Source organism: Hyperolius riggenbachi, chromosome 9 (assembly GCF_040937935.1).
Source record: "Hyperolius riggenbachi isolate aHypRig1 chromosome 9, aHypRig1.pri, whole genome shotgun sequence".
Taxonomy (NCBI): domain Eukaryota; kingdom Metazoa; phylum Chordata; class Amphibia; order Anura; family Hyperoliidae; genus Hyperolius; species Hyperolius riggenbachi.
In genome coordinates this window covers 176,711,357-176,728,202 of record NC_090654.1, presented here as the reverse complement: position 1 = coordinate 176,728,202, position 16,846 = coordinate 176,711,357, and the positions used below count along the sequence as shown (strand labels likewise).

The window sequence follows — 16,846 nt, the reverse complement described above, 5'->3', positions numbered from 1 at the left end:
ACTGTCAGCAGACATGTTATGGTCAAACACACTGCTTGAGGACCCACCCACCCTCCCTTCAAGCTAGGTCTTTTATACCATTTGACTCAGTTGTCTGCCTACACTAATTAGTTATGGGACAGCTGCTACACTCTCTGCTAGTGAGATTTTAATTGGCCTCACCTCCCACCTCCCTCCTCCCACCTCCCACCTCCCTCCTCCCACCTCCCTCCTCCCACCTCCCTCCTCCCTCCTCCCACCTCCCTCCTCCCTCCTCCCTCCTCCCTCCTCCCTCCCTCCCACCTCCCTCCTCCCCTCCTCCCTCCTCCCACCTCCCTCCTCCCTCCTCCCACCTCCCTCCTCCCTCCTCCCTCCTCCCTCCTCCCACCTCCCTCCTCCCTCCTCCCTCCTCCCACCTCCCTCCTCCCACCTCCCACCTCCCTTCAACCCTTCAACCCTTCAACCTATTCCCTCCTCCCTCCGGGAGGAGGGTGTCTTCTGGCAGGGAATTATACTTTTTTAAAAGCCAGTATATATCATACCATAGCTGGGAATCGAACCCAGATCACACTGCATGGTGGACACGTCAGTGCATCACCCTAAGCACTGTACCACTACAGTAGTAAGTGAAGCTACGGTAAAATGTACCATTAATGCTCAATGCAATAGAACCATTAGGTTGCTTAAAGGAGAACTGTAGTGAGAGGTATATGGAGGCTGCCATATTGATTTCCTTTTAAGCTATACCAGTTGCCTGGCAGCCCTGCTGATCTATTTGGCTGCAGTAATAATAATAATTATAATCCAAACATTTGTATAGCGCTTTTCTCCTGTCAGACTCAAAGCGCTCAAGAGCTGCAGCCACAGGGACGCACTCAAGAGGCCACCCTGCAGTGTTAGGGAGTCTTGCTTTGAACTCCTTACTGAATAGGTACTTGACCTAGCCAGGATTCGAACCCTGGTCTCCCATGTCAAAGGCAGAACCCTTAACCAGTACACTATCCAGCCACTGTCGTGTGAATCCCACCAGAAACAAGCATGCAGCTAATCTTGTCAGATCTTACAAAAATGTCAAACACCAGATCTGCTGCATGCTTGTTCAGGGTCTAGGGCTAAAAGTATTGGAGGCAGAGGATCTGCAGGATAGCCAGGTAACTGGTATTGCTTAAAAGGAAATCAATATGGTAGCCTCCATATACCTTTCACTACAGTTCTCCTTTAAAGGGAACCTTAACTGAGAGTGATATGGCTGTTTCCTGTAAACAATACCAGTTGCCTGGCAGTCCAGCTGATCTTTGTGACTGCAATAGTGGCTGAATCACACCCTGAAACAAGCATGCAGCTAATCCAGTCTGACTTCAGTCAGAGCACCTGATCTGCATGCTTGTTCAGGGGCTGTGGCTAAAAGTATTAGAGACACAGGATCAGCAGGCGATTCAGGCAACTGGTATTATTTTAAAAGGAAAAATCCATATCCTTCTCCGTTTAGGTTCCCTTTAAGGATTTGTAGCATAAAAGCCAACTCACATTGGCTGGGATTCGAACCTGGGTCTCACTGTATGGTGGACAAGCACACTATCCACTATACCAACTGAAGCTGGCCTGAAATTGCTGGCCTGAAATTGCTGGCCTGAAATTGCTGGCCTGAAAACAAGCTGCATCACACCCTGAAACAAGCATGCAGCTTGTTTTCAGGCCAGCAATTTCAGGCCAGCAATTTCAGGCCAGCATTTTCAGGCCAGCATTTTCAGGCCAGCATTTTCAGGCCAGCATTTTCAGGCCAGCATTTTCAGGCCAGCATTTTCAGGCCAGCTTCAGTTGGTATAGTGGATAGTGTGCTTGTCCACCATACAGAGAGACCCAGGTTCGAATCCCAGCCAATGTGAGTTGGCTTTTATGCTACAAATCCTTAAAGGGAACCTAAACGGAGAAGGATATGGATTTTTCCTTTTAAAATAATACCAGTTGCCTGAATCGCCTGCTGATCCTGTGTCTCTAATACTTTTAGCCACAGCCCCTGAACAAGCATGCAGATCAGGTGCTCTGACTGAAGTCAGACTGGATTAGCTGCATGCTTGTTTCAGGGTGTGATTCAGCCACTATTGCAGTCACAAAGATCAGCTGGACTGCCAGGCAACTGGTATTGTTTACAGGAAACAGCCATATCACTCTCAGTTAAGGTTCCCTTTAAAGGAGAACTGTAGTGAAAGGTATATGGAGGCTACCATATTGATTTCCTTTTAAGCAATACCAGTTACCTGGCTATCCTGCAGATCCTCTGCCTCCAATACTTTTAGCCCTAGACCCTGAACAAGCATGCAGCAGATCTGGTGTTTGACATTTTTGTAAGATCTGACAAGATTAGCTGCATGCTTGTTTCTGGTGGGATTCACACGACAGTGGCTGGATAGTGTACTGGTTAAGGGTTCTGCCTTTGACATGGGAGACTAGGGTTCGAATCCTGGCTAGGTCAAGTACCTATTCAGTAAGGAGTTCAAAGCAAGACTCCCTAACACTGCAGGGTGGCCTCTTGAGTGCGTCCCTGTGGCTGCAGCTCTTGAGCGCTTTGAGTCTGACAGGAGAAAAGCGCTATACAAATGTTTGGATTATAATTATTATTATTACTGCAGCCAAATAGATCAGCAGGGCTGCCAGGCAACTGGTATAGCTTAAAAGGAAATCAATATGGCAGCCTCCATATACCTCGCACTACAGTTCTCCTTTAAGCAACCTAATGGTTCTATTGCATTGAGCATTAATGGTACATTTTACCGTAGCTTCACTTACTACTGTAGTGGTACAGTGCTTAGGGTGATGCACTGACGTGTCCACCATGCAGTGTGATCTGGGTTCGATTCCCAGCTATGGTATGATATATACTGGCTTTTAAAAAAGTATAATTCCCTGCCAGAAGACACCCTCCTCCCGGAGGGAGGAGGGAATAGGTTGAAGGGTTGAAGGGTTGAAGGGTTGAAGGGTTGGAGGGAGGAGGGAGGAGGGAGGAGGGAGGAGGGAGGAGGGAGGAGGGAGGAGGGAGGAGGGAGGAGGGAGGAGGGAGGAGGGAGGAGGGAGGAGGGAGGAGGGAGGAGGAGGGAGGAGGGAGGTGGGAGGAGGGAGGAGGGAGGAGGGAGGAGGGAGGAGGGAGGAGGGAGGAGGGAGGAGGGAGGAGGGAGGAGGGAGGAGGGAGGAGGGAGGTGGGAGGAGGGAGGTGGGAGGGAGGGAGGTGGGAGGAGGGAGGTGGGAGGTGGGAGGAGGGAGAGTAAAAACTCCCTAGCAGAGTGTGTAGCAGCTGTTCCATAACTAATTAGTGTAGGTAGGCAAATGGTATAAAGGACCTTGCTTGGAGGAGGGAGGGAGGGTGGGTCCTCGAGCAAAAGTGTATTTCACTCAATTAGGTGTAACTCCAGGCATTAGAGCTTTTGAAACATGTTTTCTATCATTTTTGCAGTGTATAGAATTTTTTAAAACTTTGAAAGTTCGCCTCCCCATTGAAGTCTATTGCGGTTCGCGAACTTTTTCGCGAACCGAACCTTTCGCGGAGGTTCGCGAACAGGGTTCGCGAACCGAAAATCGGAGGTTCGGCCCAACTCTAATTGTCCATACCTAGTTGGCACTATATAAACCAATAACATTGGCAGAGCCGGGACAAGGTCCTCCAGCACCCAAGGCTGAGACACCAAAGTGCGCCCCTCCATCCCTGCCACCCGAGTTATCAAACACTGATTGCTATTAGACTAAGAGGCGCCACAGGGCCCACAACCTCCCCAACACCTTAATATTTAGTTATCTGGCTTGCAGTCACTGCCATGTATCCCCTTTTCTTATTTCTTTCTGCTTCAAACACAATTAGGAATGACAGCTGAATGAATTCTGTGCCCCCTTCTACACTGCGCCCTGAGGCTGGAGCCTCTCCAGCCTATGCCTCGGCCCGGCCCTGAACATTGGCCTCAATTCACTAAGCAGTTTAGACTAGTCTACAGCTAGTTTTTAGTCTAATGATGGTTTGGGTAATTAGGTCAGTAAAGCAGGGGAAATGTTCAAAAGATGCAATTCACACAGGGAAACAAGTAACCACGCCCACTTTTTCTGACAGACCAGCTGATTTCTGTCAGTCATAGCTACTTGTTTGTGAATTGCATTTCCCCTGCTTTACCGACCTAATTACTGAATGTTTTAGACCAGGTCTAAAAACAGGTCTACAACATTTGGAAATTATTAGTGAATTCCATTTTGATGCAACTGATTTACACTAAACCATCAGTAGACTAAAAACCATCAGTAGACTAGTCTAAACTGCTTAGTGAATTGAGGCCATTATGTTGTGTTACATAAAACTGGCTTCAAAGTCATAGTGTAGCATCACGTGTCTTACTTTTCTTGCCAAAATTTTCCTCTTTTTCTTCTCCTCCTCTGACCCATGATGTGACTGTGCTCGTGTCAGCCGTCTGTGCTGGTAGATCTGAAGAGTTAAAAAACAAAAAAAAACACAGGGTAAGGATCAGCTGGTATTACACAGAACTTAAGACTTAGAAAGTTAATTTCCATGGCAAAGTAGTTAGCATAAGCATCAAGGCCCTAGCTTAACATTTATGAGACTGCAATGGATCCGTTGCGCTAAGTGGAGCGTGATTTTACCTGGAGGTCAGTTGTATTTCCCTTACAGCCTATGGTGGAAACGCATCTGCCCTTGGCTCCAACCAGACGACAAACGGACCGACGGGGCGGACACTACCCTGTTCGCTGCTGCTGGCCATTGGGAGTCTGGCCCACGTGGGAAGCTAGCCTTACAGCTCTAAGTTTGGCGTTAGACTTCCACCAAGGATGCTATTTGCAGAGTATATATTCTCCCCAGGTTGTTTAAATACAGCAGAATCCTTTTATACTAAGCTCCAAGGGACCTGGCCATGTAGTTTAATATATCAGAAATAAGGAGAGTTTAAACACATTGGCAGTGGGTAATACAGTCCCAGAAACCTTGGATCTCCAGTCAAGGTCTTATTACATGAAAAATTTGCAAGGAAAAGTGGCATCTGGGGCAACTATCAGGGGAAGGGCAGGCCATGTTAAATAACAAAGCTTCTGAATGTAGAGTTCTCCCCAGAATTTTTTTCCAGCCGGCATGAAAAAGTAGCCAGGTGGGGTGTGAAGGGAAAATGCAGGGTCAGCACTTCTCAGCGCAAATCTACTTACAACATAGGAGGAGGAGGTGAGCCGTTGACAGTTGGATGCTCACCAAACCTAGCCGGGTGAAGCACCCGGCTAAAAGAGCCTGGGTAGAACACTAAATATATGTTACAATCACAAATAAAATAAGTAGTGCTGTTCCACCCCCAAAATCTAGACAGTACAGTCCTGGCCAAAAGTTTTGAGACTGTCAAAAATTAGTTTTCACAAAGTTTGCTGCTAAACTGCTTTTAGATCTTTGTTTCAGTTGTTTATGTGATGTACTGAAATATAATTTATAAGCACTTCATAAGTTTCAAAGGCTTTTACTGACCATTACATGAGATTTATGCAAAGAGTCAGTATTTACAGGTTTGGCCCTTCTTTTTCAGGACCTCTGCAATTCGACTGGGCATGCTCTCAATCAACTTCTGGGGTAAATCCTGACTGATCGCAACCCATTCTTTCATAATCAAGAGTTTCTCAGAATTAGTTGGTTTTGGTTTGTCCACCCGCCTCGAGGAATGACCACAAGTTTCACCCAAAATTTCAACGTTTTGGTCCCAGAGCCACTTAGTTATCACTTTTGCCTTATGACACGGTGCTCCATTGTGCTGGAAAATGTATTGTTCTTCACCAAACTGTTGCTGGATTGTTGGAAGAAGTTGCTGTTGGGGGGTGTTTTGGTACCATTCTTTATTCATGGCTGTGTTTTTTGGCAAAATTGTGGGTGAGCCCACTCCCTTGGATGAGAAGCAACCCCACACATGAATGGTGGCAGGTGTGAGCGCATCTGCACGCACAGTGAGACGAAGACTTTTGGAAGATAGCCTGGTGTCAAGATGGGCAGCAAAGAAGCCACTTCTCCCCCCCCCCAAAAAAAAAATAAATCAGGGACAGATTGCTCTTCTGCAGAAAATATGGCGAATGGACTGCTGAGGACTGGGGCAAAGTCATATTCTCCGATGAAGCCCCTTTCTGATTGTTTGGGGCATCTGAAAAAAGGCTTGTCAGGAGATGAAAAGGTGAGCGCTATCATCAGTCCTGTGTCATGCCAAAAGTAAAGCATCCTAAGACCATTCTTGTGTGGTGTTGCTTCTCATCCAAGATCTAAAAGCAGTTTAGCAGCAAACTTCGTGAAAACTATTATTTTTGACAGTCTCAAAACTTTTGGCCAGGACTGTATACAAATTCCATGAGCAAAAATCACGGTTTTTTTATGAACAACTTGTCTTTTATTCTTCTTTCAAAATTCTTCAAGATTGTGGGCAACCATGAGAACACAATTTCGGGATTCCAATTCACATAAAGAGACTGCCTGACACGTGTTTCACGGTCAAAGACCGCGTCCTCAGAGGCATACAGTATACACACAAATCAACTGTCGACCTAAACAGGTATATCATCGTAATCTGATTAGGACAAGAAACAAATGTTCACTGACGATTCCATGCGTGCAAAGCGCATCCATGGACTGCAGGAGACCAGAGGTCTCACGTGTCAGGCAGCCTCTTTATGTGATTTGGAATCCCGAATTTGTATTCACGTTTGTCCGCAATCTTGAAGAATTTTGAAAGAAGAATAAAAGGCAAGTTGTTCATAAAAAAACCCTGTGATTTTTGCTCATGGAATTGGTATAGAGAACACTAAATATGTTTGACCCTGCACCCACATCCGTATGTCAGGATATGACAAAGTGTGGAAGGTCTTCATGACACCATGGAGGAGTGCTGTCAGAAAATGTAGCCTGATCTTGCGGGAAGAGATCGGTCGCCACCCAAAATACTGATGAGTATATTCAAGAATCTTCTCTCTAGGAATTTGGCATCTGCATCTAGCATCACATAAAGCTTCAAATGACACTGCTAGATCAGCTTTTGTATCTAATAAGGAGTCTTTTCTACAGATTCCCAACCAACTACATATGAACAATAGTTAAGCAGCAGCATGGAAAAATCAAAGAATCCAGCAGAGGGAGATGAAGATGTATAAATGCTTTGGGGGCAAACACTTTTTTTTCCAAAGATCCACCAAATTTGTCTTCAGATCAATAACTGACCACCAGATAGGAATGGTATATAGCATATTGAGAATTTTCAGGGGGTAATGAGATGAAAAAAAATGTTCAGTTTTGCCCTGGCACTTACTCAATTCACCTTTCAACCTAAGTTTTCTCCTAAGTGATATTTTCATACACAGAAATTGCCTTTTAAAGGACAACTTAAGTGAGAGGTATTTGGAGGCTACCACATTTATTTACGTTTAAACAATACCAGTTGCCTGGCAGCCCTGCTGATTGATTTGGCTGCAGTAGTTTAACCCCAGAAACAAGCGTGCAGCTAATCTTGGCAGATCTGACAATATTGTCAGAAACACCTGATCTGCTGCCTGCTTGTTCAGGGGCTATGGCTAAAAGTATTAGAAGCAGAGAATCAGCAGGGCTGCCAGGCAACTGATATTGCTTAAAAGGAAATACATATGGCAGCCTCCATAGCCCTCTCACTTCAGCGGACCTTTAAACCACCAGAAAGCAAGAACATACTCAGAATAATTTTGACAGCATTCAACCTTTCCTGTCCCTGATTTAAAGGGCCCCTAAGCTCTGACTAAAATTGCCATTTGGAAGACTTACCTGGTGCTTCCTCCAGCCCCCTGTAGCCTGCGAGGTCCACCGACATCGTCCTGGCTCCTCTCCCGGTCCCGCTAGAGGCTCAGTTAATCGGCAACTTACGGCCTTAAGTCGCCCGTGCGCTCCCCTGCCATGTACGCTAGGAGTCATGACAGTCTGTGTGAGAGTCTTGTGCATGTGCGGTTCAGTCATAGAGAACCACGCATGCGCAGGCCTCCGTGATAACACGTAGCGTGCGCAGCGGGTGTGTGCACAGCCAACTTAAAAGAAACCTAAACTGAGAGGGATATGGATGTTTCCTTTTAAACAATACCAGTTGCCTGGCAGTCCCACTGATCTCTTTGACTGCAGTAGTGATTGAATAACACACCTGAAACAAGCATGCATCTAATCCAGTCTGACTTCAGTCAGAGCACCTGATCTGCATGCTTGTTCAGGGGCTGTGGCTAAAAGTATTAGAGACACAGGATCAGCAGGAGAGTAAGGCAACTGGTATTATTTTAAAAGGAAAAATATATATCCTTCTCAGGTTAAGGTTCCCTTTAAGGCCGAAGTTGCCAATTAATGAAGCCGGGAGAGGAGCTAGGACGACGCTGGAGGACGGGGGAGATGGGGTTTCCCTTTAAATTCTGAAATTTAGCACAGGTGGCGACATCTTTACTGCTGGCAGTTGCATCATTGCAGAATGTTCGTTTACTCTGATTTTCCAAGTGAGTATAAAGAATATCAGTTTTCCCTAAATGCTCTAGGAAGAGAATTCTGCATAACTTAACAGCCTAGGCCAATGTTTCCCAAACCTGTCCTCACAACCCACCAACTGCATGTTTTGTAGAAATCCACACCGTTTGTTAATCCACAAAGCTGAGACAGAAATTACCCCCTCTGCGCATACAGTATGTGAGGTTACCTGCAAAACATGCACTGTTGGTGGGTCGTGAAGACAGGTTTGAGAAACACTGGCCTAGGCCAAGCATCACTGGGAGCCTGGGAGGGCAGAGCTACATATCAGTGTACAGCAATATGGAACAGACAGTGATCTCCACAATGGGACAGCAAAATACAGGTAGTCCCCGGTTAACGAACGAGATAGGGACTGTAGGTTCGTTCTTAACCTGAATCTGTTCTTAAGTCAGAGCAATGTGCCATCTCTGTCCCCTGTACCTCTGTGCCCCCTGTGCTTCCAGTCTCCCCCTCTGTGTCACCTCTATCCTCTGTGCCTGCTTATACAAGTTTAAAAGCCATTTTTTCTTTGAATTTTTAAAAATCTTTTTTCTCAAAAACTACAAGTCCAATTTGAAAATGTTTTTTTTTGTCTTGTTCCCATGGAAACAGAGAATCCATGCCGTTCGCATCGGCGGGTTGTTCCTAAGTCAGGGACTACCTGTATTTTAGTTCTCCAGTTTGCTCTGTGAAGGGCAACATATGTTAGTTAGCACTATGTAAAGGAAACAAACACTAGTGAAAAATGCACTAATAAAATTTACCAGTTTCTGCTCCTCTGCAAGTCTCTTTTCCATACATTCTTTGGCTGTTTTAAGGGCTTCTTTTAACTTGGTTGGAATCTGTGGGTAAAATAAATAACTGTAAATATCTGAAGTAAAATACAATAATCTATTCTGTATTATGTCTTGGATGCACTTTCAAGATTCTTCCAGCAGATGAGATATAACCACTAATATGCTCCTTCACAATGTATAGTCTGCCCAGTTGCACAACACTGCTATGGACTAGAGAGGATCATATTGCGTTCACTCTGACAGATTTAGCACACAAAGCAAAATCCAGGTCAGCCGAGGTAAATAACAAACCAGTTTAACAGCCAAGTGCAGATATTTAGAAGGGAGGAAGGAGACTTGACAAAAATTGCGATATGCAGGCATTCAGCTCAGTACAACGTTCCTCTGTGGGTCCCCAGAGGCAGAATATGAGAAGAAAACATTTCTGAGAATTAATTAAAATGTGTGCAATTTAAATTGTTTAACCCTGAAGAGAATAGATTAAAAAATCTCTTGTGGTTGCCAAGCAGTAAGAAAGGGTCACAATGGCTGAGATGCATTTTCTACGGTGTGAAAGCATCATTTTCACATAGCGGTTTAAAAAAAAAAAAAAAAAATGAAGTTATGCTATGAATATAAAACCTCAAGCAGCAGGTTTCCTTGGAAACATCTGTAATACTGCACTAAGAACACCCATAAAAATGTATAAAGCTATGTACTCCACTTCTGGATGCTGGGAATGGTGAGTGCTCCTCCAATCCACCTTTATCTTTCGGCCGGCAGGCATGCGCGATGTTACAAGACAGGAGCAACGAGACTTCAAGGGAGCGCGTTACTTTGTGTGGGAGTAGTCAGGGATTTACCCAATCCGAACCGCCATGTGCGTTGCTCAGCAATGCGCAATCGCCATGGGGGGGAGGGGGATGCATCGTTTAATATACTTATGTTAAATGATGGTGCCCGACATTGTAACATCGTCGTAAGTATCGCCCGGTGGGTACTTGCGGAGGAAAGAAAAGAAAAAACAGTGCACACGCTCTGCAGATAGACCTGCTCATTTAATGATCATTCAGGTCACAAACAAAATCTTCTAACCAATGCGATCGGATGAATTACATTGGAGTGGTTAGTTTGAGGGCGAGTTTATCATTAGAGCTGGGCAATGAGTCACAGTTAATTTCAGAGTTTGTAAATAGCAGGTCAGGATATAAGTAAGAGATCATTTTAAAGATGGCCACACACCATCCATACAATTTTTTACATATCTGTTCAATTTAAGAATTGCAATACATTTTTCTGACTGATTGTAACATTTCAAAAATATGACCAATGTACCATACATGTTCAATTTTCCCCAATTATGATAAAAATGATTGAAAACTGAGAAAATTGCTAAGGTGTGTATAGTAATAAATCGACACACGCCATACAATCTTTGTAAAAATTGAAGAAACATTTCCAGAATTCCGGATCGATGAAAATCGAAAAATACGGGAAATCCAATCGGATTTCTCAGCCGAATAAGAAAAAGTTTCTGATTTTTTTCGGAAGATTCGATCATATTTATCGAATTGCCGTAAAATTGGATCATTTTATTGTATCGTGTGTGGCCACCTTTGGGTTAAGGCCAGGGTGCTGTATTAACAAAGCTAGTCCGCACAAGAACTCTTGCAATGTCAAAGACTGTGTCCAATCTCACTTTCCTTTGACATAAGCCTTCTTAAGGGGCCCATACATGTAACGATTTTCCCACCGATATACAGCAGAGTCGATCACTGTGATCTGCTGTGAAATCGTTGCGCAAACGCTGACAGAACAAACGATTTCCATCTGAAATCAAACGGTCCCTTCAATCCCCGTCGTTCCGCCCGTGTGGAAGATTTTGCTCGATCGCCGGCGGGTCGGGAGTTTGCTCGATAGCGGCGGTCGAATGCCCGACGACTGACGCAATACAGCGGCTATACATTACCTGATCCGGCCGGTGCCAGTCCCCGCTCTCCTCTTCTCTCCTCGTATACGGGGGAGATGGGAGTATAATAATGTCTTGTAGTAAATAGTGGCAGCAGGCAAGGTAAAGCCAGTTGCGTGTAGTATTAGTCATGGGGAGAATCCAAAGACATAGCAACAAAAAATTGTTTAGGTGATAGCTTTAACCCTTCGGAAGCTAATTCATTTAGAGGCTTGCAATTACTCCAGACCAATTTATTTTAGGACATTTTTGTATCTCTTACTTGTTACATTTCCTTGCTTTTACTTAGTACTGTTGTAATGTGTATTTATGGCCATTTATCACTAGGGGGCAATATGAGACAATAATAGAAGACTTCTGCTTGCAGTTTCTATATTTTCTGCTAGCAGAGAGAGAGAGAGCGCAAAGTATTCCAAGAATTTACAGCACAACGAGTTCTGCCGAGTGAGGTCAAAAGCAGTGCACTTATCTCAAATGAGATCTCTATTGAAGCTGCTAATGGGTTAATAACTGACTGTACAAGATTTCTTTGCAAGCTTTTGAATCTTTAAATCAGGTTCTAATCCAGCTCTGTAACATGCCTGAAAAAGAAAAAGTTTCAAAAGCTTGCAAAGAACTCTTGTAGTGTTAGTCATTACAGGTATCATCTAAACAACTTTTGAGGCAAGGTAAAGTGGAATTGCTCCAGATTACACATTATTGCTGTACAGCTGATTGCTTCTTTATACAGCGCATCACTATACAATATATGCCCATAGGAGAGGACTTTAAGAAATAGTACAGCCATTGATTTGATGGATGAAATATTGGTAGGATTGTTTGGATATTACAGGAAGGTGGTTTTTCATCTTTAAGTGCAATATGGGGATTCATTTTAGTCTGGGGAGAAATGTAGCATGTTTTTATGGCTTACTTTTCATCTACATAGGATTTTTAAGTGTATTGGAAAATCAGGGTTGCTTTTTGTACAGTTAACAACCTGGAAGTTTAAAAAAAAGTTAAGTATAGCCTTTCAGTTCCAGTCATGCTGTGTATCAATTCATCTAGACTCATTCTGAGTGTAGCAGACTCAGAAAAATAATAGCAGAAAATGTAGTATGTAAAAAAACAATCATTACTGAGCTCAGTAAAGGTCAAACGGCTATCCATTACCTTGAATTGAGGTTTTTCAGTATTCATCAGTGTCACGTCACTGAACAACCTAAGAAGAACAAAGTGCATTTTCATTTACAACACAGGGCAAAGAATGCATCCTATATAATAATGTTCAAGTGTCTCTGCGTCCCTGCAGTGTGTGTGTGTGTGTGTGTGTGTGTGTGTGTGTGTGTGTGTGTGTGTGTGTGTGTGTGTGTGTGTGTGTGTGTGTGTGTGTGTGGTGTGTGTGGTGTGTGTGGTGTGTGTGGTGTGTGAGGTGTGTGTGGTGTGTGTGGTGTGTGTGGTGTGCGTGTGGTGTGCGTGTGGTGTGCGTGTGGTGTACGTGTGGTGTGCGTGTGGTGTACGTGTGGTGTGCGTGTGGTGTGCGTGGTGTGCGTGTGGTGTGTGTGTGGTGTGCGTGTGGTGTGCGTGTGGTGTGCGTGTGGTGTGTGTGGTGTGCGTGTGGGTGTGTGTGTGGTGTGCGTGGTGTGCGTGGTGTGTGTGGTGTGCGTGGTGTGTGTGTGGTGTGCGTGTGTGTGTGGTGTGCGTGTGGTGTGCGTGTGTGGTGTGTGTGTGGTGTGCGTGTGTGGTGTGTGTGTGGTGTGTGTGTGTGGTGTGTGTGTGTGGTGTGTGTGTGTGTGGTGTGTGTGTGTGTGTGGTGTGTGTGTGTGGTGTGTGTGTGTGGTGTGTGTGTGTGGTGTGTTTTGCACTACTGCGCATGTTCAGGGAGGGACAGAGACGCTGAGGGAGGACGGGGCCAGAAGGGGCGTGTGCATGTGGGGCGGGCATGCGCGGAGAGGAGTTGTGACAGACCTATCCTGTTTTTAAACATGCTAAGGTCACTAGTTGTTCATAAAGACTGTAGTACTGATTAAAATTTTGTTCCCCTATTGTTCCCCTATTGCACATTATAAATAAAGTATCTTTTAATTCCTTAAAGGATAACAGAGCCCAACTTGCTCTGCTTTAAAAACATATTGTGCTGGTGGGAGAGGGTCAGTGTTCACTTATTGCTCCCTCTATTCTCCGCTGCGAACCTCCATTCTCCCAGTTCCTGTTCTGGCTCCCAACCCGAGTGTCTAGTATAGAAATACTGCGCCGCGCAAGCGCAGTATTTCCTTTCTGCTCCCGTGACCGCACTCCTCTGACATCACTTAGATGTGCGTGTGTGCTCCCGTCTCCACAACATGAACTGCAGAGTAATGTGGAGAGCGCACGTGCTACAATAGGCCACTATCATCATAATCTGTGTTGGATTATCTGATTGATGATCCATACATAGTGCATTTTAATTGATCTACTATAATTAGTAGGCAGCTTTTTTTCTCAATAATGTGTCTTACCTTATACGGATGTTAACCAGTTAGAGTGGTCTCTGTAAATTTGGGCTGAATTATTGAAAATTCATATGATTCTACATGTAATTTCCAATAAACATACCTTTTATGCAGCATATGCTGGTTTGTGCTTGTGGTTTTTTTTAGTAGTCTAAAAACTACCCCGAATGGTAAATTTGCCAATGCTTGATTTGCCCACGCTTCGTTCTGCACACAGGCTACCACTTACACACCGGAGCCTTGCTGATTGGCCGGTCCCCATCCTATAGAGCTATGCCCCACCCTAACAAAGGCTGCAACTTGCCCAAAGACTGACTTGTCCTGTCCTGTCATATGCAGCACAGCCCTTCCTCATGCATTCTTCTGATGCTGCTGGTGCTGCCATACAGAGGTCCTGCTGACTGGTCTGCCATCCCCAGTCTATTCCTTCCAACTATAAAGGCTGCTTTTAAGAGTTTATGCTAAAGCAAGCTCTACGGTGGCCACACATGGACAGATTTCCAAAACAAATTTCTTAATGTTGTTCTTTAGATATCAATTTGAAGAAGACTGACTACTAAAACATCAGACACAGTATTTCTTTATTTGTATTAGCCAAGCAATTCCAACAAGGGATCTGATCAAACATAGTTCAGGCAAGCCAGTAGATTTTCAGTCAGTCATTCTTTTTTGTGTAAGTTCTCAGTTTCTTTGTTTTTGTTTTTATTAAAGAGAACCAGAGGTGGGATTTAATAATGTTAGTAGGGCACAGAGGCTGGTTGTGCATACTATCACCAGCCTCTGTTGCCGTATAATGTGAGTTAAAACCCTGGAATAAGCATATGGCTAATCCAGTAAAACCTGAGTCAGCTGAGTAAGAATACCTGATCTGCTACATGCTTGTTGAGGGTCTATGGCTTAAAGTATTAGGGCCCTTTTCCACGAGCAGTTGATAGGCAGTGTAAAGATTGTCAAACTCTCACAACTGCTTGCTGCTGCCTGGCAACTGCTTACTGCTGCCTGATAAGTACTTGAGTGCGCAGTTCAGCCGCCTGAGAAAAAGGCCCCTTAGAGACACATGATAATGAGGACTGTCAGGCAACTGTTATTGTTTAAAAATAAATGAATATGGCAGCCTCCATATCACTCGGGTTTCCTTTAAGAGAAAATTTTAAGTCCTTGTCTATAAAAACGAACTGGATTTCCCTTTTTCCTACTCTACAATAGCACCACACAGTACAGGATCTGCTTAAGCTCATATCAACCATTATAAAGCCCAACTCCACCAGAACTTAGTTTTAGACAGAACAGGGTTTAATCCTCTTTAAATTTGTACTGCAACTAACTTCCTTCCCTTGTTACTCCTTTGGCTAAATTAGAGAGGATTGATAGGACAATGAAAGGAAGTGGGGGAATTCTACCCAGTGGAGGCACCAACAGCAGGGGATAAGCTGTTAGCGGTTCTTCCCATTTCCCACTGTAGTGAAAACCAATTAATAAATTAGGCTGAAGTTTGGCTTTACGAATTCTAAAGCCTGTGACATAAAAAGGTTTTTTTCCACTCAAATAACAGAAAACTATGTGACAATTCCTATACAAACCTAATATGGTATGTATAATCATGCAAATCAAAGTGGTTTGTGCATTGTAGAAAGAGGAAACCCCTTTACATGAAGTTAATGGCAAGGACAAAAGGATGGAGTGACTCACGGCATCTGCAGGAGCTGAGACACGGAAGGCATACCAGATTTACAGGCCTCGCAGGACAAGATGGACTCCAGGACAGACACTGAAACACAAGGTGGACATTTTATGCTCTAGATGCTAGGACAGGCAATGAACATGACAAGAAAACATTCTGGTGATCACAAAAGCCACAAAGGACCACAAAGTAGAGGCCTGCACTGGTCTAATTTTTCAGACCCACACCCGACCCGCAACCCACTTTCTGGTGAATCTGGTACCCACACCGGACCTGCAGGCCTCCAGACCCGCAACCAGACAGCCTTTTTTCCATTTTATGTACATTGGTAGTCTCACTGGAAGGCCGTAAAGTAAGTAAAACCTATTTTTATACACAAACCAAAGCTAAAGAAGTGTTTAAGAATTGGTTTTTTTTTTTACACTTTTGACGAAATTATGACTAAATTATCTCATGCTTCCTTGCTTTCACTACCCACGACCCGGGGGGAGCAGACACACAAGCGGAGGCAGCGCCGACACCAGGGGGGGAGCGCACATATGCGGGGAGGGGAGATTGGGCAAGCTGACCACGCGGGGAGCCCGGCAGTGATACCGGCGGCAACTCTGATACATGTATGCCACCGCCACACTAATTACACGGGGAAGGGGAGCGGACCACACAGCAAGCTAATGCAGGGAGTCCCCGACATGGCGGCGGGTCGCGGTTCGTATCGGCGGCCGTTCGTAAGTCGGGGATTCCCTGCATTTGCCGTATAAGACGCAGGGACTTTTTCTCCCCATTTTGTGGGGAGAAAAAGTGCGTCTTATATGGCAGAAAATACGGTATATAGTGAGAGAGAGAAAGAGAGAGAGAGAGAGAGGGAGAGAGAGAGAGAGGCTATACAGCTTTAGAAAGGAACCCTCCCCCCCCCCCCCCCCCACCCCAAAAGAAAAAAAGCATAAAAATGTAGGCAGTTAAAATCTGACAGAACCAACAAGTTTTGGGGCAGTCCATCTCCTCATGGGGGATTCTCAGGGTTTTCTTTGTTTTCAACAGCATTTCCTGAACAGCAGTTGCATAGTCTAACTGACAAAATAGTGTGCACGTGAGTAGGGAGGCTGGCTGGTATCTTACAATTTTGGCAGTTAAACTGTTGTTCAGGAAATGCTGTTGAAAACAAAGATAACCCTGAGAATCCCCCATGAGGAGATGGACTAGCCCAAAACCTGTCATATTTCAACGGCCTACTTATTTTGCGCTATTGGTCCTTTAAATACATCAACATAGTGCTGCTGATTTTCTGCATTTTTTTTTCCCATTAACTGTACTATACTCTGACTTTTGTGCATACTTGCAAATTCCGTTAAGCATGACTGGGAACAAATTGAAACAAGCCTTCCAGTCGGACATTTACTGCATAGCTGATGCTGAACTGGGCTATAAATATATTAAACAGAGCAAATCTGTTATGAAATA

The 16,846-nt window shown here is 44.5% G+C and overlaps 1 protein-coding gene across 1 annotated transcript in view; it reads right to left on the bottom strand.

The window, feature by feature from the left end:
* Nucleotides 1–16,846, bottom strand: part of PXK (PX domain containing serine/threonine kinase like) — a 93,197-nt gene that overhangs the window by 28,213 nt on the left and 48,138 nt on the right. The window contains exons 3-6 of the mRNA XM_068254942.1: nucleotides 15,397–15,475; nucleotides 12,389–12,437; nucleotides 9,256–9,333; nucleotides 4,352–4,438 (exon numbers count right to left, since the gene is read on the bottom strand). Of these exons, the coding sequence (XP_068111043.1) occupies nucleotides 4,352–4,438; nucleotides 9,256–9,333; nucleotides 12,389–12,437; nucleotides 15,397–15,475 (293 nt within the window). The remainder of the gene's footprint in view (nucleotides 1–4,351; nucleotides 4,439–9,255; nucleotides 9,334–12,388; nucleotides 12,438–15,396; nucleotides 15,476–16,846) is intronic.